Source organism: Haliotis cracherodii, unplaced genomic scaffold (assembly GCF_022045235.1).
Source record: "Haliotis cracherodii isolate W230 unplaced genomic scaffold, xgHalCrac1.p SCAF_2, whole genome shotgun sequence".
NCBI classification, from domain to species: Eukaryota; Metazoa; Mollusca; class Gastropoda; order Lepetellida; family Haliotidae; genus Haliotis; species Haliotis cracherodii.
The window spans coordinates 14,889,633-14,916,467 of record NW_027266275.1 but is presented as its reverse complement, the minus strand read 5'-3'; the positions used below and the strand labels follow the sequence as shown (position 1 = coordinate 14,916,467).

The window sequence follows — 26,835 nt, the reverse complement described above, 5'->3', positions numbered from 1 at the left end:
AGGCTTCAGTTTATTTAATAGTCTGGGAAACAGCTAAACTCCTAACAACATGCAACATGACCGTTTCCCATGCTCTTAAGCCAGGGAAATATTTGGAAATTGATTTGCTTTCCACAGTACAACAAAGGGAATTATTTCACATAACAGACTGAATGAACTATCGAAAAACCAGCAGGCTCTACTTCTGACTCTACACATGTTCTTTTACTGACAAATATGTAATTAACTTTTTGTGGGGTTGATTTAATGTTTTTCATATTATCCAAAAAATAATAATGTGTTTATCAAAGAACCTATCACAGTTTGAGTTTTACATTGGCGTTACTATAATGCTCTACTTTTAACAAAATAATACTCTTTGTTGGACTTTGGTTTTCTTAGCAGTACTGTTGTTTTTTAAACTTTTAATATGAGGGCATTCTTATCATTGTCATTTGCTTGGATTAACATTTCTTGAAAACGAACAAATTATAAAAAGCTCAGGTACATTTCTCTTCCAAGTCATGAACATTCGAACGGCAACACAGTGTTGAACGGTAAATCATTATTAAATCTACTCAGCATGCAAATATATATACAGTATATTTCCATTGTATTATGGGCCGGTGGCCTGAAGTACCGAATAAATTTGTCTGTTTGTCTGTCATTAATATTTCTCGTTTCAATATTGTTCAGCTGTTAAAAGCTATTAAAGAGATCCTATACATTTTCTTGATAAACTGGGAATCTATGTTATTTCATAACAAATGTTGTCAAATCTCTCACCTGCCCTCATCACAGGTGTGGGAATCGCAAATATTTAATGTTATCATTAGATATGAGAAACAAATAAGTAACAGATCATTTCAAGGTCAATAAAGTTTTGTGCTTGCCTAAACCAATATCAATGAAGTTCAAATAAAATTTACATAAGTAAAAAGTATGATAAATATTTTTAAAAAAACATTTGGGATGATGAAAGTAAGAATGAAAGTACAAATTTTTTTGTTTTTACTTATCATGATTTTTTTAAACAGAGTAATCAGTATCGATGGGTAACAAGTCAGTGTTGAGGTATCTCGCAACAGTTTTGAAATGGACATCTAACCTGCACTATGTGATTGAAAACTGTCATACAGTTGCACCAAGGGAGCACCTCTGTTGGGTCGTATAGTGCAAGATTATGTCAATATTGCTGTCAAACAAGTAAATTGAAACATGTTTGCAAAGGTGTTTTAAGTCTATTTCACCAGCAAACAACTCCAAAATGATAATCAACAGACGTTAATTTATGTTGGCTTAGTGGATTTGAAAAAGTAATATTGTTTCCCATGTGTCACTGTGGGCTTTAAATACTTTGTTAGTAAATATCTAATTAGCTTTTTGATATGTAGCATTCATTATATTTTGATTCTTGCTTACTTTGTATACTTGTAAACTTGTGACAAGACTTTCTTTCAATTTTCAGTACATATACGTCATAAATTTCAAATGAAAAAAGGGTCATTTAGAGAAAGTTTTGTCCAAAGTTTACATGATACAACATGGGAATGATAGACAGATTGAAACATTCTTGACATGACAACATCTTATCCCAATATAGATAATGATAATGTAGGTTGCAATATACTAGGTAGGAACGTGCTGTCACTATCAGCATCAACATTTAGGAGTGTTGTCAATATCGCAATAGACAAGCACTGACTGATACAGGCATGGCATCAGCTGTAATCTGATCACTCTTATCAAATTGCATATTGAATCATCAGTAAGAAGCTAATGTACAAATTAAAATGATATGATACACATAAAAATTATCTGGGATGATTAATGATTGCCTAAGTAACCAGTCTCTATGATATGAATGTTGCAGATGACTAAAGTGAACACCGCATTTGACGTAATTACCACCCTTCTCATAATAAACACTCCCAGTACCTAAATACTGAGGCTAAGACTTGGTTAAACACCTCTGGCCCGTTCCATAAAGTGATCTTAGTGCTAAGACTATCATATGTTAGTGAGTGAATGGGTGTGGTTCACACTTCTTTTAACAATATTTTTTAGCAATATCATGGCGGGTGACACCAGAAATGGGCTTCACATATTGTACCCATGTGGGGAATCGACCCAAAGTCTTCGTCACGATGAGCGAATGCTTTAACTAGTAGGATACCCCACCATCCCTAAGCCAATGTTAAAGCATAGAGTTATGATCACCTTAGTGCTAATATGGCTTTGAGGAAGGGGGCCCTGGCAACTAAGTATGTTGATAATGGTATAATTTCATTGACAAATTACTTATCATATGATAAGCATCTCTCACATGACACTTGAATAAAATATATTGCTATTTTGAATATGATAAAAAATATGTATTAACATAATTTTTTTTTTTAAGACAACCTGGAAAAAAGGATCAAAAGATTGAGGCCCAAATACCAGTGTTCTCAATGAGAAATTTATGGATTGTTAAAAGTATTTTTATGTTGTTTCTTTAAACAGCTTTCCCATGGTGTATTGGGCAAGAATGTCTATAGAAAACAAGCTGCCTTCATCATTGGCCCCCTTTCCTTTTGTGTACTTACAATATGAGGTAACATTCCACACCTGTAGGGGTTCTCGTTAACATACCTGGTGGGGAATCTTGACAGTTCAGGTGTAACAAGGTTCAGAGACCAGACAGCCTCATCAAGGGAAGCTGGGACTGGGGGAATGAGGAATATTTCCAGTTTTGGGGATATTTTGGGAGTAATGGTGATTTTCTTTCAGGGGATGCTAAAATTCAGTTCAGTTGAAGAAGTGGATGCAGCTTCCTTGGAAGCTGAGGAAGGGGATAGTCTGTCTTATAGACAGTCTATAATGTTTGGCAAGTCTAGATTACTGCAGTATGAAGAGAGTCACTGGGCTCCGTTTTATTATATTTTTATTAAGATAACTGAACAACTGTATTTTTCTGTACGATATGTTCATTTCAGAGATTAGATGTTAGCCAAGGGGGGTGGGGGTGAGGGGGTTGGGTGGCTGGGGTGGGAGATCAGGTAACATAGCCATGAGTATGGAAGGTGTTCGGAGAAGAAGCCTAGGTTCTGAGGGTAGGGGTCAGTGAGGGTGGGATGCAGGTGTGTGAGGAGAGGGGGTGGGGGAGAGGGGGTGGGGGAGAGGGGATGGGGGAGGGGACAGGAAGGGGTGATACAGGTGATGTATTTCCCATGAAAGGATGACTGTACGTGCATAGTATTCTGTGTAAACTGATCTACATGATGCATTGTGTCAAGATATTGGAGAGTAGGTCAGGGAATACAGCACTAGGTTTCAGTAACTAGCAGGGTGATCTGGTCAGCACTACAACAGAGGCCGCAGTAACATATATCCCCACTGTTAGTACAAATACAGGCTATATGTTCAGGTGAGTGTCTGCATGCCTTCCCCAGGGGGCCACTGTCTGGTGAACAGCAGCACTCCACAAGATATCAGTAGTGCTGGATTTCACAAGTACAACATTCTCCAGGGTTTGGATCAACAAGCTTTTTTAATGTACACATGGCCATAGCATAAAAATCAGAAACTTGACCCTCCTCTCATAATCAGTTCTTCCTATTCTGATGCCAATGTACTGTATACAATCGATAGTATGGTACAATCAGAAATATAAAGGCATTCAATAACACAATATTGGATAGCTTCCAGTACACGGATGAAATTGATATTGTAACAATCAATTTAACTTAAAGCATCATGATTTGCATATGAAGTTAAAACTAGAGGTCAAAATATCGAAAGAAATATTAACAACTGTAAATGACCACTTTCCCTATGCTAGTTCAAATATAAACATTTATACGGTACATTTCACATAACACTTGTCTAGGCAAATCATGAAACTTTATATTCAAAGCTATTTGTAAAGTGCAGAGGCAATATGGTAGTGCAGTGGTTCAAGTGTTTACTGTTCAAGAGTTTGAACCAGGTTTGATTCCCTATATGGTTACAATGTAGAAAGCCAATTCCTGCAACCCATTGCCAACACACAGCAGATCCTGGCAGTAATAAGGGAGGCAACTCTGCACCTCGAAATGTGGCACCTTAGACACATAAGAATCTCTCACACTCTAAATTCAGAACATTTATATTAAGCCACCACTGAATCAAGACAAAGACCTCAAACTATCATATGACCTTTTAAAAATACAACATGGATATAAAAAGAGATATTTGAAACACAAATGCAAACACACAGCAACAACAACGAAGTGAGTGTTCCATGATGTCAAATTGATTTACTCTGAAGAAACCTGGACGCTGTAAAAAACATGTTTCTTTAGATCACAGCTTCATTTCTGAAACTGTTATTGGGTTACAAAATCAATGGCTAACAAGTTAAGTCAATTATATTATCCTTGGTAGTTACTTTTAAGTTTTGTATATTTGATGATGGTAAATGAAGGCCATGGAGACTTCTTGGTGGAATCCAAGGATTGTAATTTGATAAGGTAAACTAATCAAATAAGTAAATGTCAGTTGCCTCTAAATTCATGTGTTTTATCCAATTTTACAATGGTTGACCTTTGCCACTAAGTTTGACTGTGTAGTGTACACTGAACTTTAAGGGCTTCACCAGTAATGAGATTTCATATTTTTCTGTCAATGTTGATTACATTACCTTCTTCAAAGCCTCTTTCAGTATTCAACTAATCATTAGGTTACAATTCTTATCACCTGTTCCTGAATCTCTTATATATATCCCCAACAGAAATTTTGGTTGGTTGGTTTGTTGTTTAACGCCACACTCAGCAATATTTCAGCTATATGACGGCGGTGTGTAAATAATCGAGTCTGGACCAGACAATCCAGTGAATATATCATGAGAATCGATTCCACACAATTTGGATCGATGACATGCGTCAACCAAGTCAGCGAGCCTGACCACCCGATCCCGTTAGTCGCCTTTTACGACAAGCATAGTCGCGTTTTACGGCAAGCATGGGTTGCTGAAAAACCATTCCATCAGCCGATAGCAATTTGTGCAAGGTCACATAATAAATAAATTATTAGAAGTTCATTCCCACTTGTCTCACTACCAAACACACGCATCACATCATTATAAAGTCCTAACATATCTTCAAACAAACAAATGTGTGTTGCCATCTTTCTTTACTTGAAGAATTATACCATACACATTATTGAACCAAACACTCGTGCTTAATACACAACCACCAGCAGTTATAGTACACAGATGTATTGAACAGCTTTTAAAGAAACACATTTTAAAAAAACCAAAACCTTTCGGCTCACATTTTAAAAAAATTGGACAAAAGCCTGTAAATAAATTTATTGGAACATTTAGTCCCAGAAATAATATTTAAAAATAAATATCTACAAAATAAAATAATAAAATCCAAAAGGAGCCCAGCTTAATTTCAGCCTAAAGCTCAGGGAATGTAGGCTTACCAAATCATTCTAGACTTGAGTTGGGCTCCTTTTGTAAAGTATTCTCCAGGTTCTGGGAAACAGACCACAGGTGCCGGCAAGAAGATTTATAAGCCAAAAGGTGAATCACAGATGAATAGTAATATTTTTGTCTTATTGCTCTGTCCACAAGCCATGATAACAGTTATGTTTCCTGGTTTTAAACTGACTTCAGTATGTACATATCACCTTGAAATATCTTCCACTATATACTCACTCTCCTGATACGAAACTATCCTTGTCAGTCACAACATGAAATGAACGACCCTGTGTCACAGGTAGAACTATCACAACACATCACAAGGACGCAGGCACTGTCTACTTAGAATAATCCATATACCAGAGTATGATAATCTATTGCAATGTTACACCTAATGCCATGGTGTAGATAGCTACAAGGCCTGTCACAACAGTGTGATTGCAATAGACAAGGAAATGCCAATAGCATAACTGCAATGCAATGTAAGGCAGTGGTTAGAAAGGCTATGTAATGTTACCAGTGTGGCTAGACTCAACCCACCAGGCAAGGATGACATTTGACAGATGAGAAAACTCAACATCATTGCCAGGCAGAATCAGAATTAATGAAATATAATTGAGTGTGTATATCGCTTTTCCCATGTGCTGGAGATTTGATCTAACCTATTGTCATGTCAGCGAAGGTGCCTCGTCTGTTGTAGAAGCTTATATTGCAGTCTGGTAGACTTGTGGAAAGGTGGTGATGTTAGCGAAGGTTGTATACACATTGATTTTCTGCTTGTTGTATCAGAGATTAGCAGTCTGTACATGTTTACATGTAAAACCCTGGTATGGTGCCATTCCAAGGATCATAATCCCACATATAGTGGATCCAGGCAGCTATAAGGGAGGCAACTGCACATAAAAATGTGGCACTTTAGGCAACTGGGCTACTAATTATCAATGATACTACTACTACTACTACTAATTATATTAATAATGATGATAATAAATATTACAACAGTAAGAAGGGATGTGAATATTGCTTAATATTGTATTAGAAAGAGCAGTAATCGAAACTGAAAATCAGTATATATGATCAGTAACGAGTGAGTGAAGGCATTTCAAGAGGGTATGAAAGTACACTAGCATGGACAGCCACATGACAGCTACCCTTCCTTGAAGCAAACCATTTAGATATGGGCTCATTTCACCAGAAATACATATACGGCATATAGTCCTCCGATATAGCTAGTCCCTGATAACAGGACAAAAAAATATATTTTCTTAAATCACAGAATTTATCAAGTAATTTGAAAGGCTTTAAGAAGTTATGGAACTAGCTTACTAAACGAGTAGGCAATGTATACCATCAACTCACTTGTGACATAGCGACTCCTTTCTTGTGTTATGTTCCTCGTATGAACAACCCCTATGATACCTGCCTATGCCACCAAGCACTGAGGGCATTTCGTAAATGTAAATAAATCACTGATAAAACCCATACAAACAAAGAAATAAAAACACACGTCTATCCTGCTTCCTGTACTGTTGACCAGTTGGTGGGGTGTTGGTATTGTAGCTTAACTATGATAGTCAATACAATACAGTCTTTTACTTCCTTCTCTCGAGTTTTTTCCAATATTACGTCATGGAACGTCACTGCTGCCCCGGCAAGCACTTCCTGCAGCTAATACCAGTAATAATCCTTCATGTGCACGATTAATCTATATATATTTAGAATAATTAATTTCTATATGGTGGACGTTAATACTCCTTCATGTGCACGATTAATCTATATACATTTAGAATAATTAATTTGTACATGGTGGACATTTCCACATTTTCAAATCAATGACTAATATGATGTCTGAGGTAATTACTTACATTACTTTCACTAAATGTTCCTGATCTGGTTCATGTGAACACTTAACTTGCCTTTGCATGTGTTTGTGATGAGTGCTACCAGAGGGGGCAGCATATACTCACCTTTTCCCCAAACACCTAGTATCTTCACTATCTGATTAGAGATTCGTAAACACATGCTTATGATATAGTCACAATTGTACCTCGGTTAGATATAACTTGTGATTATAGTAAGGTTTTGTTGATTTTATTTAAATAATAAACTACTAAATATATTTGTATTCTACATAAGATTCATCTCTTCATTTTGAACACTTTTTTATTTGGCTTATTTATAAAAAAATACTGACCAAATAGACATGATGTAACCATATTAATTAGAGGTGCTCGTTATTACCGGCATATCATGCTTTGAAATGAGTATGTATCACAATACTTTGGGAAAATACTACTGTATTGTATTTTTTCAAAATCATGCATATTTTTTATATTCTTGGCAAAATTTATATAAATGACTATTTAATTTGAAATAATTAAATAATTAAAAAAATTAGTTACTTGATACCTGTGATCGAAATAGCAAAACTATTCAGAACCAGCTTCCTGTATATAATGTGTCTATTGCGTTTGTGTAAAAGCTGCTGTGATCATAGCAACATCATTAATGGGCAGGGTAAGTACTGTATGGTCCATTTTTATTCAAGTTCATAACAAAATACAGTTGAAAGAACGCATGTAATATATTGCTGTATGCATGCTGCCGCAATATTTTTATCATTATTGCAAAAAATTGTAATACGAAAGTCAAGCCAATACCCATCACTAATAATAACACAGGAAGACACAGTTCATGAAAACCCTTCTGTTCTAAATTCACTGTAAACTGAAAGTCATGTGCCATCTATCAAACTGACTTCAAAGCATCCTACTGTCTAGTTGAACACTACTTCATATTTTAAGTGTGCACAGGGTTTTAAGACTTCGCATTAAGCATGAGATTTGATATTGTTTTATCTTGTATAAAGCCTGGAGGGTATGGTGGATGAAAGCACATTTTGTTGAATAATGGCTAATAATTATTTTTACTGAACGTTTATCACAAGAATAACTGATTTTATCGGAGTCTGACACTCTGTCATTGACAAAGCTGTCTGATGTAAAGATGGGTTTGTGATTGATTATGGGTGTTGCTGGAGAGATTTTGAAAATAAAATACAACAATTATTGTCTTAAAAATCATTTTTAACCACAAAAAAACAGATGATTATGAAAGCTTTGAGTAGAAAAGCAGTTTCCCAGGAACATTACACCTGATATCCGTTTAAGTTTATTTTGGAAATGTTTGATACTTGAAATCAATACACATATGGAGACAAGTTCGTTTAGATAATATGAAAACAATCTTGGCTTCATGGCAGAGCCAACAACATCTAATACATGTACCTAACATTGAACACACCACAGTCTGTGGACTTTGATATCTCCATGGTCAAACCCGTGATTCATTTGTACCCGTAGATCAACTCCATGATTCAACAATCTCCAGAGATAAACCCAATGATTCAACTTTACCCATAGATCATCTCATTGATTCAACTTTACCCAAAGATCAACCCAATGATTCAAATGTACCCAAAGATCAACCCAATGATTCAAATGTACTCATAGATCAACTCCATGATTCAACACTCTCCAGAGATCAACCCAATGATTCAACTTTACACATAGATCATCTCATTGATTCAACTTTACCCAAAGATCAACCCAATGATTCAAATGTACTCATAGCTCACCCAATGATTCAAATGTACTCATAGCTCACCCAATGATTCAAATGTACCCATAGATCAATTCTATGATTCAACTTTACCCATAGATCAACCCAATGAATCAAATGTACCCATAGATCAACTCAATGATTCAATTTTACCCATAGATCAATTTAATGATCAACTATACCTATAGATCAACCCAATGATTAAACTTTACCCATAGATCAACCCAATGATTCAACTTTAGCCAAAGATCAGCCCAATGATTCAACTTTAGCCAAAGATCAGCCCAGTGATTCAAATGTACCCATAGTTCATTCCAAAAATTCAAATGTACCCATAGTTCATTCCAATGATGTAACTGTAGCTATAGATCAAACCCAATGATTCAACACTCTCCACAGATGAACCCAATGTTTCAACACTCTAGAGATCAACCCCCATGATTCAACTCTCCCCTGAAATAAACCTCCGGATTCAGTGCTCCCCAGTGATAACAGTCAGGATTGAACCATATGTATTTCCACGTAGGTAAACAAACTATGGTACAAAATATAACATACAGATATCTAAACATATATGTGTAATGCATTTGGTCTAGTTGTATTTATAGCTTGATAGCATGTTATCTCTGTGTCCTTGACATTGCTGATAACAACACAACAACAACAAAATGTGCCAGGTGTTGTGTAGTAGGGATCTGTAGTAACAAGCAGCTCCCTACTATGAAGGACATGTCAGACAAGGACCTGTTGTGGTATGAGGAAGGGAGGCTGACCCAAACAGTAACAGGTGATCCTGGCCCCAGGGACAGAATGTCAGTGTCACTGTGGCACCTTCTGACACCACCATGGGCTAAAGCTGTTGTCAAACAGCTGCAGAGAGAGAGAGAGAGAGAGAGAGAGAGAGAGAGAGAGAGAGAGAGAGAGAGAGAGAGAGAGAGGGGAGACAAAGGGGAGAGAGAAAGAAAAAGAGAGAGGGGATAGAGGGAGAGAGAGGAAGAGAGAGAGAGGAAGAGAGGGAGGAGAGAGGAAGGAGAGAGAGAGAGAAAGAGAGGGAGGAGAGAGGAAGGAGAGAGAGAGAGAGAGAGAGAGAGAGAGAGAGAGAGAGAGAGAGAGAGAGAGAGGGGAGAGAGAAAGAAAAAGAGAGAGGGAATAGAGGGGAGAGAGAGAGAGAGAGAGGGAGAGGGGAGAGAGAGGGTGATAGAGAGAGGGAGAGAGAGAGAGGGGGAGAGAGAGGGGAGAGAGAAAGAAAAAGAGAAGTGATAGAGGGAGAGAGAGGGGAAGAGAGAGGGAGAGGAAGGAGAGAGAGAGAGAGAGAGAGAGAGAGAGAGAGAGAGAGAGAGAGAGAGAGAGAGAGTTGCCTACAACACTACCCTATATTTTGTGATTGTGTGTATGAATGAAGTTAATGGAAGGCAGAGGGAGAAATCCCTGGAGGGTATTGACAGGAGGTTGGAATGAAGGACTCCACCTGTTTGTACTTACTGAATGTGTTTCAAGTTAAACTATCCAGAAGTACGGCCACTACATCATGTTACATGTAACACCTTGCTTTCAATCAGGCACAGGGAAACCTAGGAAAACGTTGCTCACCAACCTGTAACCTTCAAAATATCCTGAAGGTCACATTATCAAATTTTGACATGATTCAGATGAAGAACCAGATGTGTCTGTACAAGGTCTATTGGGTATGCACAGATGATCTGCTTAATCAACCAATACATTCTCAATTGCAAGGTTTTAATAAGATAAATTTCTAAATCTTGAAAACAACTCCTGTCCCCTGGCTAATGATGTATTACAAGGATCATTAATGTTCATAGAGCTAATCTCAGTAAACCTAAACTCTCCCATAGAAACACAAACTTGAACACATGTTCAATTATTATCAGAGAAAACCGGAAAATGTGTAAATCTTAATAAATTCAACTTACCGAGAAAGAACGTATGATATACATTTTCCCACAGTTTAGCATAGTCTTACCCCATGACATGAAATATAAACACCTATTTGAATATGTATTCAGATCATATTGAAAGGAATCCTCTTTGCAAATCAAACAAGTGTGAGTCATCTAGCTTGTTGTAAGGGGGACGATATCTTTAGAATTCACCCGTAGTCAGATGGTAATGTACTTTCATAAACATACATCACTGTCCTGGTTGTGAATACAAACTATGTAATGCTACACGCTGATAAAGAAATTGGAGGGGAATAATATATTAAAAATCAATCTTTTATTTTTCTGTGTAAAATAAAACATTGCCGGTTTTAAATCTTCCTATAACATTGTTTCCGAGACGGGGAAGGCTGTCAGACATTGTTTCTGATGATACAGATATTGACTGATGGGAGGCTAGGAAAGTCTGGAATCACTCCTGTCAAGGTTATGACGGAAATAAGAAAAACATTTTTTGGATAGTTACCTTCAAGAGCCATTTTCCTTGAAATAATGGATGCCGCAGGTATTCCACTTTTTGCATTGTGACTAAGTGGCGTCAAATTTTTCAAATTCGCTGCCGGACAGCACTGCCTGATATTTCAACAAGACAACCTTTGGTTCTTGGATACAAGCTTACGGCTTGTTTCAGCTTCTGAGAGACTTTGGCACAATATTCTCCAACATGAATTCTGACGTATAGGGTTTCGGCTTATACAGTGCAATCTATTAATTAGCTCACAGCATAATTAATTCAAGATGCATGAAAATAATGTGTTAATCCACAATATCACATAAATCCACACACATTCCTCTGTAAAATTCCACAACAGCCGAAAAAATCATATCCTTTTTGGGTGTGAATTAAACAGTGATTTTCGGGGCACACTTAAATGTCAGATTCTACTCTGTCCATGCTTCAGAACGCTGACATGTCGATGCAGAACTACCCGAGCACTGATAGCAGGTTCTGACAAAGAAGTAGCCCCGTGACCTAGTACACTAAAACACACGCTACCTGTCACACACCCCCTAGGGATTTAAGAGGGGGCCCCTATTGTTCAGGGGACAATCTAAAACATTGCATAAGAGGTCCCATTTTGATAGATGCTTTTGCAAGTAGGTTAGAGGGCATTCAACTCACTGCCCTGAGTAACTAGAAGAGAATTATAGCTTTGGAGAGAAAATGACCGTTTTTAAATGCTAATAATGGTCTTCTTTGCACCTCCAATAATAGAGGTCAACTTATGTCCGCACACATCCCATTTAATGATACACCTACACAAAGACAAGAATTACTTTGATTTTTTTAAGTCATGTGTGTGTAATTCATATGATGTGTGCTGTTGAAGGGTAATTGAGGGATTAAATGGCGGGTGAGCAATACTAAGATTGACTTAGAGAATAGGGTTAATAGCATGAGATTTCTTTTTGAGTGGGCTCTATTGATGGCGTAGAGATGGACGCTACTTGAGAGATTCTACATTGTTTTCAAAGGCTTTGAAGTTGGTCAATAAAGTTGAGAGAGGGTAATTGAGATACTTCATTGTTATGTAATATTGGTGAGAATGCATATGTGTGAAGGTTGTCTTAAGTATCAGCCATTTTTACAGGGAAGACAAGTCCTCTATTACGCAATCTCAACTTGAAATGAAGGGAAAGTAAAATATAAACTGTTTTGAGTCCGCATCAATTCATTTTCTTGATTTAAAGAAAAAACGAAAAATAGATAGTCTTCGTTTGATTGAAAAATATGCTTTAATTAAGCACAAGTGCTTCTGGAGTTTTGTTTAAACTTTTATTTAAAGACATATATTTTTAGATATTAACATAAAATCAACTATTACAAAAATAATGTCTTAAATAATATATCCTGGCTCTTACCAGGACAATGAGAAATAAAAATGTCTGGCCTCAGCTGCCAATTTAATAATGCAATGGCTGTGACTCAAATCCCTTAAACGAAGGCTGAGTGAGTGAGTGAGTGAGTGAGTGAGTTTGGCTGTACACCAAAATACTTCATCTGTACCACAGTATGTTAGCAAAGACTCTGAGGAATGCCGACTGTTAGACTTGCACAAGTCTCTAAGGCAATAATTATGAGCTTAAATCATAACTTCTTGATTATGTAAATAATAAGAACAAGTTGCCCCTATAAGAGACTGGAGTCAATAGAACTGTCCATATATCTACACTTGCCTTTAGGAGGATAGAATTACTACACATCCCTGGACTTTTCATTCAGTAGAGCCTTGGTGCAAGGCTAGCCTACAGTGCCACAGGCCCAGACCTTATCCTGGTACTGACAGACTGTAATTAGTGATCACTCAACCATGCAGATACAGTTACAGAAGTCTGACAATAAAGTTGTCCAACAACAACATACCCGCCTAACTATGCGTAATGTACTGAAACATTTATTGCTTCTTAAATAGTCACAATGGTAAATGTGCAATGGACCTAACCATCACTTAATACTCATCCAAATGTAAACAATATGTTGGGCCAAATAGAGGTTCATACAAACACTGGTTTCATGAGGAATGTGGTTTCAAATGTAAATATTTTCTATTCTTGTTTCATACAAAGAGAAAAATGTCTATGTACCTACTGTCCTTAAGGTTAATTTCACTTCAAGGTGTTCCGAAACTTGTCTCTCTGACAGACCCGAGAGCGTATATGTAATGCATCAATCATCCCTATTCCATCCTCAGACCATTCTAGGCCATTGTAGCCAATATTCAAACCAATCTCAGCTCCTGAAATTAAGCAACTTGAAGGTTCCTTGATACTCAAGGGTTCCTTTGTAGAATTATTTATATTTAACCTCATACATAACATAATCTCAGGGACTATGTGTCAGTCAATGTTCTCACCCACACTGACTTGTGAAGATCCGGGGTAGAATAGGTCTTCAGCAACCCATGCTTGCCATAGAAGGCGTCTATGCTTGTCATAAGAGGCGACTAACAGGAACGGGTGGTCAGGCTCACTGACTTGATTGATGCATGTCATCGATCCCAATTGCGTGGATCAATGCTCATGATATTAATCACTGTATTGTCTGGTCCAGACTCGATTATTTATAGACCAATGTCATATAGTTGGAATATTGCTGAGTAAGGCGTTAAACAATAAACCAACCAAATCTCAACCGCACTGTTGGCATTGATAATACTTCCTCATCAAACTAATGCAGATTCAACGCTAACTGACAGAACTGGTAATGGTTGTCTAAAAAACTCCCAAATGACGTACACCCCCATATTTCAAAAAGCAATACACCTGAGTACTATTGAAAGTAAATGTCTCCAAATATAGATTATAAGCATCATTAAAAATGAAGTTTCCAAGTAGCACTACTTGAAGAATTCATTTTCTATAAATAATATTCTTTAAATCTTCAAAGAAAAAGAGAGCAGTTATGTGTTCCTAAAATCACATCAAGTACATAATGAAAGTCAAGCTTTGGGTATATTTACTCAATTAAATTTTCAACTCTCTATTTTGGATAGATTTCATTATAAATACTTACCCAAAAGAGGTTCAAGTGAATATGAATTTTCATATGACTATACTTAATCTGTCATGACTGGTAGGTATTGCAATAGTCTGTCTTACAGACCCTGATACAAATATATTAAATACAGCCCATGCAAGTCTATATTGTTTGGCAAGTCTAGATCACTGCAGTATCAGGCTGAAAATGAAGAGAGTCACTGGGCTCCTTTTACATTATTTTTATTTAGATAACTGAACAACAGTTTTTTCCTGTACGATATGTTCATTTCAGAGACTAGATGTTAGTCTAGTATTGCAACACAGCCTTCAATTGTAGGTGTTCTTAAAATAGTTTTGAGTAGTGGCTGGATAAAGACATATACCAGTATCATTTTAGATATGTGCTATATGCTTCATACTTCTTATCAAATAATTTGAAGTCAAGAATAGTAACAAAACTATATTCGGTATCTCCTTGCCATATTTATCAGGGAACCTATTTGAGATGTCAATGAGTGAAGTGGATTCCAGTTTATCATACAGTCTTCGTTGGTTAAACATCATCTATAGCTTCCAACAATTGTCAGACTTTCAGTAAAGCTAGTTGATGTGGGTGAGGGTTGGTAGAGCTCTGAAAGGATTGTGAATACTACTCGATAGAGCTCAACGACCCTCTTAGGCACCTGCATAGGTTATATCACATTGGTAAAGGTCACATAGACTAACAATGCCTCATAGACCATTGCCATAGAAATGTGACACTCTTCACCTCAGTGAGATAGATTAGCACCTGTGAGAGTCAAAACTGACTCCATTTTGAGTGCTGGTGAAGAGTGTGTCAAATGTTGTCACCTCGAGATAGTCAAGGTTTGCAGGAACGTGTGACAAGGTGGTACAGTCATTATAGGTTATCTAATTAGGATCTGGCTGGCTAAGAAAAGCACAATCTGGAGTAGAGATTCACGGTTGGTTCTAGAGGAATAAGCACAGTTAATCTGAGTTATATATACTGGGGTTATAAACAATTTTATAGTACTTAGTACTGCATAAAGAGGTGAAAACTAGAGAGGCTGCCAACCCCCTTTTGATACACAGCATTCCGGGGTTTATTTAGAGGCTATTCAGGAATGCGGGACACAAATTAAATCATATTTGCTGACATTTAAACAAAAATAATGGTGTATGTAAATATTTCTTCCATATATTTTTTTCTTTATTTTATCATTAATCTAACTTTAATTGAACCTTTTCTCAATGCTTTTGAGATATTTGTCAAGTAGAATTCGGGATTCAGGGGTGAGAATTGAGATTGATGATGACAGTGAAAAATTGAATGGTATTCAGGATTCAGGGAAAGGCGTTGGCATCCCCAACGCTCACCTGATTCTCAGTCAAGGGCTACATTATTGGATGGGGTGGTCAGGGTAGGTGTCTTGTTGATTGCATGTCATTGTAATCCAATAGTGGGACTTTGCTCATAATATCAACCCCTGGTTTGCCTGGCCCAGACTAAAACAAACAGAAGCCATTGGTCCCACAACAGTGGTCATTTTCCAAATTACATCCGCGCTTGCAACAATCATGGGGTACTGAGATCCAATCCCTGGAACCGATGCAGAAATGCAGCTAGATTTAAGTGAAGGCACGGGAGGTGAAGTTCATATTTTAGAAAAAGCATGTGAGCATGTGAGCCATTCCCATTCCATTCAAAGCAATTACCATGGGATGCACCAACATGAATCTTAATGAAGCAAAAACTAAGTTAATAGCTTTCACAACGTGTGCCTCTAAAAAATTATTCAATTTATACGATAATTTTCTTTCTATTTGAAACAATCCATGGGGAAAATCTTGTTCCCTACTGAAAGGAACTTTACACCTTTGCGTGATGAACTGCAAAAAATGTCTTCTTACAAAATCATTTTAGCAAACCTCATCAGCACTCTAGAGGTAAATGTTGAAAAAATAAAGAAAATAATATGCTATACAAACATTTTTTAATAAAAAAATAAATCAAATATTCTTATCAATATCTCACTAAATGAATTACTTAAAGGATAATATTTTCAAAGGAAATTTTAATAATACTTTCAGTCAAAAACACAAGCTAAAAAATATCTACCTACCAGATTTGATTGAAATTCTTAACCTTGTCTAGTACAGTGGTTTCTGGCAAGTGCGAATGTTTATGTAAGATTTAGAGGTGGGGAAATAAACCCTTGGTTTGGCACGAGGGCTTTTAAAAGCTGATAGTGGACAAACACCACGTTCAAGATCAACATTGTGAAGTTGATGCCAATTTCAGTTTCCTCTTGACAATCTGGTCCGTAAGTGTGTAAATACAACAAAATACAACTCACGGAACAATAGGTGCAGCATACCTTGGTTTGGAAAGTTGGCGTGACAGTTTACCAAACATGTTGATAACACGTTACGATGAATACCAGGAATGGTTGAATGTATTTTCTTCGTGAATGTTTCAGTACTACATTTGATTCAGAGCAAGAAATTAAATGGACTGTCTTGTTTATGAAGCACATTTTAAACCATAATTCCTGTTCTAATTCATTATCAAACACATAACACAAGACAGGAGTTGGGCAGGTAGTGTATATCTTGGGACTATAGCCAGTGTTTGAATTTAGATTCTCGCAAAAAATATTTTCAGCAATATCATGGCGGCGACATTAAAAATGACACTTCACACTTGTACCATAGTCTGTTTGAAACAGACACTGAAAAAAATACATAAGTACAAAGGAAGGATAAGACATATGGATGAACAACTTGAGTTTAATTAGCCTGATAATATTCTTCAACACCTTGCTTGATAACGGTGTTAGAACCTACACCAAAACGTTGCTCCTAATTGTAATAAAGAAGATGTTCATCCATAAATCTTATCCTTACTTAGTACTCCAACTTCTAAATGTCTCTCATAGATGTATATGTCATACATCCCATGCAAGTTTAAAATAGTCAATAAATCTATTACCGTATTCGACGTAATAAGCGCTCTAATAAACGCCCACGGCGATATTTGCTGATATATTGGCCGTTGAACAATCCCAATTAGCGCCCCTTCCGATTGACCAATGTACACAAGACTTACTTATTCGCGTATAATATGCACTCATGTGTTATATGCACCCTTAATAATGGGCAGTTAATTTCTGGAAAAAAATATCTGTCGTACATAAATATTTTAGGCTGTCAGCATAAACCACGAAATTTATCTTTCAACTCAGTTTTTTTCACTAAAATAATAATCCAATAATAGCCCCCGATTTCTAATTTTGAGAACACACTGGGCGCTTATTACGTCGAATACGGTACTACAGTTTGAATGAACTCACTCTTTTGGCTGCTTTGCCCTCACTTGGCAAGTGTTATTCTGTAAAACATTTTCCTTTCAGAGACTATAAGTTAGTTTAACAAACCACTGTGGGTGATCAGAGAGGGCATGACAGCTTGATGAGGGAATAGCTCAACCACTGTGTTGCCACACTTCCTAATAGTGAAGGGGCCGTCGGGTAGCCTAGTGGTTAAAGCATTCTCTTGTCACGCCGAAGACCCGGGTTCGATTCCCGACATGGGTACAATGTGTGAAGCCCATTTCTGGTGTGCCCCTGGAATATTGCTAAAAGCGGCGTAAAACATACTCACTCACTCACTCCTAATAGTGAAAAGAAATACTACATGAGTGTATGAAGACCACAACGAGTTATGGAAAACATTTTTATATTGTACCGAATATGTCTTACTTTACAATGGATATTTGTGATCACATCATTGCAAGTTTAGGTCTTAGGCAGGATCCAATTATAACTGAAAATGATCTGATGCCCTGGCGGTCCAGATGTGGTATTCTAACATGCTCAATAAATCACATACTCCTTTGCATCTTTCTCATTTCCATGTCATAATTACGTTCCCGGAAAATGACACACATTGCATCAAGTTTCCAGTTAACCTATTTAACTGACAAATCAAATACTAATTAATGGTTTTTCCCCCCAAGCCTATGAAATCTGATACAACGTCTGTTTGAAACCAAATAAGACTTTACTTGAAACACAATCTTCTTTGTCAAAATATTAAACAATTGAAATATAATATTATGACAAATGTATCATGCCAGTGTTTTGTTAGAGAAGAATAGAATTAACACTAAAATGACAATATAAAACACATTACTGTGAGAATGTTTTCAAACAAGAAGCTGTCCAAAGCTGGTTACAAGCTAAAAAATGAATATAAATCTTATTACTGTTATTTTAATAAATGAGTTTGACTAGTGCCAATAGAAAAGTTTATTCCATCGCATCATGAGATGTGTTTTAAGAAATAAAAGTGCCAAAACCCTTTCCATATTTTTAAGAAACCCTAAAAGCAGAGAGTCGATTGTACAATTCCAGCCATATTATGATTATGCGCAAAGAAATCACTTTTGATACAACCCCATAAAATATCCACAACAAGATGTTCCAACATTGCATTCAATCTGTAAGTGACTGAGTGTAGACTACCTATTAAGAACATTCAAGAGCTCTAGGCGGTCAATGTCAAAGACAATGCGATATAGACAAGCACCTGTCAACAGCATTAAGGCCTCCATTTAATCTGAAGACCACTCAATAGCCTGTAATGTACAACACCACGGAGCTGTCAGTCAACCCCTGGAGCAACATCTGCTTGCTACTTAACTGTTTATATCTTGTTTACTGTTAGGACAATACGATGTGTTAGTATTTTGATGGTCATATTGACACTGACACTTTTTGTGAGATTGTGGTATCATTTGAGTATTATCAAGATTAAGATATTATAGGATTATGTGATTTGATGTGATGAGTGGTCGCATTGTCTATTACTTGACCTTGACCTTGACCTTAGTGTTTACACTGTGAAGGGATGGTGTTCAGAATGTGAATTTCTTTACCCAACAATGTAAACAAAGTAGAATTTAAAACATGCATGCATCATGAATTAATAACTATTCAGATATTCAGTTGTAAAATTTGAAGAGGAAATGGCTAAGTTCAAATTTTCAATAGTGATTCATAAATACATACTCATGACAGTCAGAATCATCAATGCACTCTGAATTTAGCAGAGATTTCTTATCATTAGGGACAGAGTTTTCTTGCTTTTATTTATATTCATATGTGTTATACTAAATATAACATAACTCTTCTTCCCAAGGCAAGGGAGTTAACTGACTATGATTGGTTGGTTTGTTTGTTGTTTAACGCCGCTCTCAGCAATATTCCAGCTATATAACGGCGGTCTGTAAATAATTGAGTCTGGACCAGACAATCCAGTGATTGATATCATGAGCATCAATCCACGCAATTGGGATCGATGACATGTATCAACCAAGTCAGCGAGCCTGACCACCCGATCCCATTAGTTGCCTTTTACGACAAGCATAGTCGCCTTTTACGGCAAGCATGGGTTGCTGAAGACCTATTCTACGCCGGAATCTTCATGAACTGACTATGAAAGTCTAGTTTCCACCCTTGTCGTACTTGGCTGGAATTTTGTAGTTTTTGGGATGGACTAATGAGTCTATGCATAGTCCAATGAAAATCTCATAACGAACTAGACATCTGGTTTGTAAACAACACGGATTTCAATGTGCAGATTTCGATCGATTTCTGGATTTGCAAAGCATGTGTACCGCGAACTAGGTGTCAGCAGATATTTTCCATATCTTTTCATGTTTTTAATCATGGTGCTCAAATGATTTGATGCACTTCGAGAGGTAAGACCTGTTTTATTACAATATAGATGTGGATTATCGATTAGGTTGTCTTGACTGGGTGCTGTCATTTTGTTTGAAGCAAATGCAAATGATATGAGAGGTGGAATCTGATTGGCCAATAGGAGGGACATAGAAGGGAGACAACTTGTAATATCCACTGTTGGCACTGCCATCAAGGCAAGGGTGGAAACTGGACTTTTCTAGTCAGATAATGCCCTTGCCTCAGGAAGATGAACATAACATTACAAACCATTGTCCTTTCTAGACTTATTGTTACTAAAGAAGCATTTTGTTTTTAAAAGATCTTCTGTAAATTGATTTCTTGCAAGTTTATATTACCTACAAAATACTTTGAATGACTGTTCATCTCGAACTCATCACAGATGGAAACATGATTGAGTTTCCATAACATGAAAAAATGCCATGAAGTCTTTCTTTGAAACATCAATAAATCAATAAAAACCATGAGGAAAAAATGATAACAATAAAGCAATAAATCAACTTTTTACAGCAAATCAACTCCGACATGCAACTTTAATAAACAGCTACTCAACATAACAGCACTTTATTTCCCAAATCATCAGAGGAATCAAAGTCTATTTCCTTTGAAGTACACAGAACAACTCCAAGGTTTCTCATTACTGTTTAGTTAACCTACATCACTGCCCAAGGACAGAGACTCCCCAGCAACACAATCTACTCACCACCAGATCTATAATCACTATCTACCTACTTCAGTCAACAATTTAGACATATTTCTGAGAGAAACATCAGACTGTTTCATGAATGGGCATGCTTTGAAAGGGAAGGGTATTTGATGCTTATCATTGCCCTGTTTGTCCATGTCGGTATTGCTGGCATCTGTTCTATGGCTTATTTTGAATTAAATATTGTTTCATATGATGGCATCATATCCAACTATGGATCATGATTTCTGATTATCTTTTTGATGATAATGATGATGACAATCATATGGACTTAATGTCTTTCCATGCTGCTAAATCTTTTAACTGTGTATTCAATAAATCACAGACAAAAACCAAATAGCATCGTGAAGTTGTAATGTTAGACTAACACTTAGTCTCTGAAAGTATATAATATTCTGACAGACAATTTAATGTGTATGTCGGGGGGGGGGGGGGGGTGTGGGGGGGGGGGGGGGGGATCTTGAATATGAACGGATAGTAGACCTAACTCCCAGGCTTGACCTCAGTGCATTGACCATTTGGCCTCGATCTTGTGCTTTCATCATTCATTTTCCCAGCAGGAAGTAAAAAAATACCATGCAATGACCCTTCCACATTACCTGGACAGTGTGGTTGGTACAGCATGATATTGATAAGCTGAGGGTAATGGACATCGCCCCTGATGGGCGAGGTGATGGTAGGGAAATACACAAGGCCAATACAGCCCCCATACTGTTACAGCAGATACATGGAATGGTCTCCAGGGAATATATGGCTCACTTCAAAGTAAACAAGCTTGTTGTTCTAGCTACAATAACAAGCTTTGTATAGAAACATTAATCTAAACACTTTGGCGGAGATATGTGAGGTATGTTTAATTTATACAGAACATTGCTATTTTTGGACTCTTGGGCTGTGATCGAAAGAAGAGAGATATGAAATAGATTTATCCATTGTCAGTTTACAAAAAAAAGACAATCATATTCATTGTTTGTATTTCGGTCTCCTTCGTTGGAACTTGGAATTGTCCATCGTATCAGCAATGAATAAGTCTAATCTAGGCACTGTTTCTTAGAACCATGTCCACAAGACCATGTTAAAATTCACTGTAGTTCTTTTACATTACCGGTATTTGGTTTTATGCTATCAAGTAATTAAAAGCGACATAATACCTCCATATTCATAACAAATCTCTGCTTAATGCAGAAGCGATTGTACATTTCCAACAATATCATGTGTTTATGAATCACAATGAAATAACGAAGATACCATGTGTTTATGAGAAGGTGGGCCTATCCTGCCCCACCAGTGTCACCTATCACAAACACATGCAAAGGCAAGTCAATTTTTTCTCTCCTTAAAATAAGAACATATGATACAAGTCCCTGTCTCTGATGTGTCAAATTGGAAATGTCCTCCACATGTCTACCATGAAATGTTTTGAAAGCTTTAACACGGCCTTGAATGTTGTAACCTTGATCAAACGACTTTTACTTCCAAAAGTAATACAATACTAAGACACATAATATTCCGAATGATGTATATGTATCCCTTAACGACACATTTGTGTACTCGTCTTACACAACCCATGATGACCCCACTTATACATAAACAATAAAAAACAAACATGAATAAATAACACAACTCAAGCATTTTTCTTCTGACAAGTTTTACAAGAAAAAAGAGTTAGTCATGATATAGTACCTCCAATCAGAAGCCCAACTCATGCATAAATGAACATGTAAACGCTGAAATGTACAAGCAATCAACATCCACAACTGTACAACTCCATTTCCGAAGGTCCCCCATGATCTCATCATGCTAAAGACCTTGACCAAAACATGAAGCCAATTGCTCCGTGGAAGTCAAGCATGCCTCCTGAATGAGTATTTTTCGGAGATGTATGATAAATATATATAGGAAGCAACAAATTGCTAACAACTTCCCCCTACTTCTGTCGGCATTCCAACAAGATCTCATCAAGCTTAAGAAAGACCTTGACCAAACTTGAAGCTAATAACTCATTATCTGGAAGCAAGCATTTCTCATACAGAACAGTCCACTTCTCTGAGAAGTGTGGGAGTATTTAGAGCGGTTAATGAGATATATGTGCTATCTACAATTATACTCAAAAGCCTTTATAAGTTAATGCCTTCACAACAATTTTTCCTTTCAAACATTCACCTTGATTAAACAGCTCCACCATATATATGCATCTAATTATAACTGGCTTAATTTTTATGTATAGGCCAATATGTATATGTCATGTCCTTCCACCCTGTCATTCCCCTGATGAAAAACCAAGAAGAAGCCCTGAAATATTGCGTATGTACAATAAAGTAGTCATAGTTGTCTATAATATGTATTGTCATTGCTCCTTTTGTTTGTTTGTTTGTTTGTTATTTAACGCCACACTCAGCAATATCCCAGCTATAAGACGGCGGTCTGTAAATAATCGAGTCTGGACCAGACAATCCAGTGATTGACATCATGAGCATCGATCCACACAATTGGGATACGATGACATGCATCAACAAGTCAGCAAGCCTGACCACTCGATCCCATTAGTCGCCTCTTATGATAAGCATAGTCGCCTTTTATGGCAAGCTGGGTTGCTGAAGACCTATTCTAATCCGGATCTTCACAGGTCGTCATTGCTCCTAACTTGTTAAGATATACATTAGGTCAGCCCAGTTTATTCTTGTTTTATATATCTGCCTGTCACGTTTTAGCAATCTTGTCTTCTTTAATCAGTTGTAGACATTAACAAACACTGATGCAAATGGTGTGAGTGGTGGATGCTACGGTAGGACAGGACTTGCTTGCCCTTTTTGCAAACACCTGGTGTCAACACTGATTTTCAGTGATCCTTTCATACAATTTTCAGCACTATTTTGCCTTTTAAGCCCAGTTAAGTTAGTTTCAGCTGTAATTGTCTGGCGTTGATGTTTTATATTGATTAAAACCTGTACAATATATGAACAAAAACAAGCTGAAATGTACATGCTTTTAACAAAAACAAGTTGAAATGTACATGCTATTAACAAAAACAAGTTGAAATGTACATGCTATTAACAAAAACAAGTTGAAATGTACATGCTAATAGCAACAAATTTAAATTTCATTTCAGTCATCAGTAGAAGCTATCTCCCGTCAAAGCCATGACAATATGTGAACTTTCCCTGACTGCTTGAATACAAACAACCCAGGTTATAAATGTCATTTCCTAGATGTGCTTAACACATATACAGACCGGCTGAAATGGACATGGCATCAACAACCTACTTCTGACTGACGTCTCAGTTGACCTCATGCCAAACAAAGTGGTTTATCAAAGAGTAAACTACCGGTACTCCCCAATGGTTGAAGAAGACCAACGTCCAATACACAGAAGTAATGGCTCAGACATATATGACAAGATTTATGATTTCAAAGACAGCCTCCGGAACAATGCCAGTATGTCTGAGAGTCTGGTTTATGCAGCGCCAGGAAATGCTATAGGTCAGAGAAGCTAGGGGTACACACCAGTGACTCATTGCAAACTTGGTGTGATTGTCGAACGGTAATACTGATGAGTGTGTTAACATTAACAGTTGGTTTTTACCTCGGATCCTGGGTAGTTGTATTGATGTCAAGTAATGGCCTATTGCCGCTGATGTGTTTTGAGAAAAGCCATGGTGGCAGTGTTGTCTTTCCAGTAGTGTCTTCGGAGTAAATGTTTTTATTATTATTGTGATTTGAATAACCAGAAAGGTATCAGGTTTGTATTGACTGGTGTAAATCATCAAACAGTGTAGAACTTGTACAGCCAGTAGAGTTTTGAGAAAAAGAATTTCATCATCTGTTATTAGGGGCGGTCGGGTAGCCTAGTGGTTAAAGCGTTCGCTCATCACGCTGAAGACCCGGGTTCGATTCCCCACATGGGTACAGTGTGTGAAGCCCATAAAAAGATCAGTTGTTTAGCTCATTCGTTGAACTATCAATCAGGTCAGGTCAATTTGATTACTTGATCCAGAGAATTGTATCCCCCAAATACTCAAAGGCAGGAGGGAACAACAATATGAAAATACAACCCAGTGTCTAAATGTATTACCACACAGTAGCTATTACTTATGTTATATTGATAGAGTATGGTTTTACAATGCTTTTAGCAATATTCCAGCAACATCACAGCGGGGGACACCAGAAATGGGCTTCACACATTGTACCCATTTAGGGAATCGAACCCGGGTCTTCGGCGTGATGAGCGAATGCTTTAATCAGTAGGCTACCCGACCGTCCCCAGTGCATGTTATAACTAGTGTTAAGTTATACATTATAACTAGTATTAAGGTAGTATATGTCATTACTATCATTCAAGTATATGCTATAACTAGTGTTAAAAGTATGTAAATTGTTTTTGTTTTCAAAGTCATCTTATTTTCTTGCACTTAATAACTAAAGTAAATAGCCTGTCTACCAATTCACAGCAAAATGAGTATCTTGTACTTTATTCTGACCCGAGATATATATCTTGTATTTTTCTAACCCAACTGAGAATATCACCTACAATGCTCCAACCCAACTGAGAATTTCACCTACAATGCTCCAACCCAACTGAGAATATTGACTACCATGCTCCAACCAAACTGAGAATATTTCCTACAATGCTCCAACCAAACTGAGAATATTGTCTCAATACGGTTTGATTTATACACGTTTGTTTCACTTGTTTCCTAAAAGAATTGAAATAAAGACATTTTCTCACAATTCATTAAATGGTGGCGTCTGTGACTAATTTCCTTTCATATCCAATGAACTTGTCTCCCAGTCAAATGAATATTGGAAAACTGTCACTTCAGATTATTCAGACTGCAATAAACAATCACCACAGTGAAATAGACACTTCGACATGTATATCTACCAAACCAGTGTCCATCAGATTTGAAGTAATATTGCATCTATTGATTCTCTGATGAAACTGACAATCCAAAAAATAAATGTGGTAAGATCAACAGGGTAAAATATAGATTTCATTGGGAAGGCATATAACAATAGATGATTTCATTTCAGATCTGCCAAGGAAACCGACAACTTAAAAAGGAAATTACGTGAAATGTACAAGATAAACAGAGCTAGCTGATGATGAAACTGACTGCTTATCTTATACTATTAAAATAAGAAATGAAACTGTCTTGCGAACACATCAGATCTAGGAAATCGATTGTTTGTAATAAATCATGGTGTGATCCTGTGGCGGTGAGAGACAGGGGCACACCTTTTAGCTGCATTAGCTGGCCAGATTTGTTATTTCCTAGACTTGTTTTTGCTCTCTCTGTCAGACAGTATGTGGTCAATATTGTTGATCTTATTCTCCACAGAGAGTGGGATGATCACTCTTGTAACATTCGTGAGTGATGAGAGTGAACTTCGACCTACTTGTTTCATCTTTTTTGTTGGAACTACTGATTATTATTTTTATCAAAATATCACATGCTATGAAATGCACTGCATAGAGATTGGTAGTTTTGTTTGTTTGTTGTTTAACGCCACACTCGGCTATGTTCCAGCTATATGACATGGTCTGTAAATAATCGAATCTGGACCAGACAATCCAGTGATTGACATCATGAGCATCGATCCACACTATTGGGAAACAATGACATGCATCAACCAAGTCAGCGAGCCTGACCACACGATCCCGTTAGTTGCCTCTTATGACGAGCATAGTTGCCTTTTACAGCAAGCATGGGTTGCTGAAGACCTATTCTACCCCGGATCTTCACAGTCGTACTGCATATAGAAAACATAAATATCAAATAACATCCAGCTACATAGGCCTATGAGACACTAAAAATACAATAAATAAATTTTTTTATTTTTTTATTTAATGCCTCACTCAGCAAAATTCTAGCT

At 37.0% G+C, this 26,835-nt stretch overlaps 1 protein-coding gene across 4 annotated transcripts in view; it reads right to left on the bottom strand.

Moving 5' to 3' along the window:
• The window catches only part of LOC139469842 (ras-GEF domain-containing family member 1B-like), a 152,344-nt gene that overhangs the window by 34,082 nt on the left and 91,427 nt on the right, over positions 1 to 26,835 (bottom strand). The window contains exon 1 of one of the 4 annotated variants that reach the window (XM_071252150.1): positions 11,474 to 11,545. The exons of 2 other annotated variants lie outside the window; for them this stretch is intronic. In XM_071252150.1, coding sequence (XP_071108251.1) covers positions 11,474 to 11,530 — 57 coding nt within the window. In that variant the 5' untranslated portion in view covers positions 11,531 to 11,545. Of the gene's footprint in view, positions 1 to 10,980; positions 11,040 to 11,473; positions 11,546 to 26,835 lie in introns of those variants that run through there. One more of the 4 variants, XM_071252151.1, reaches the window with a different exon arrangement.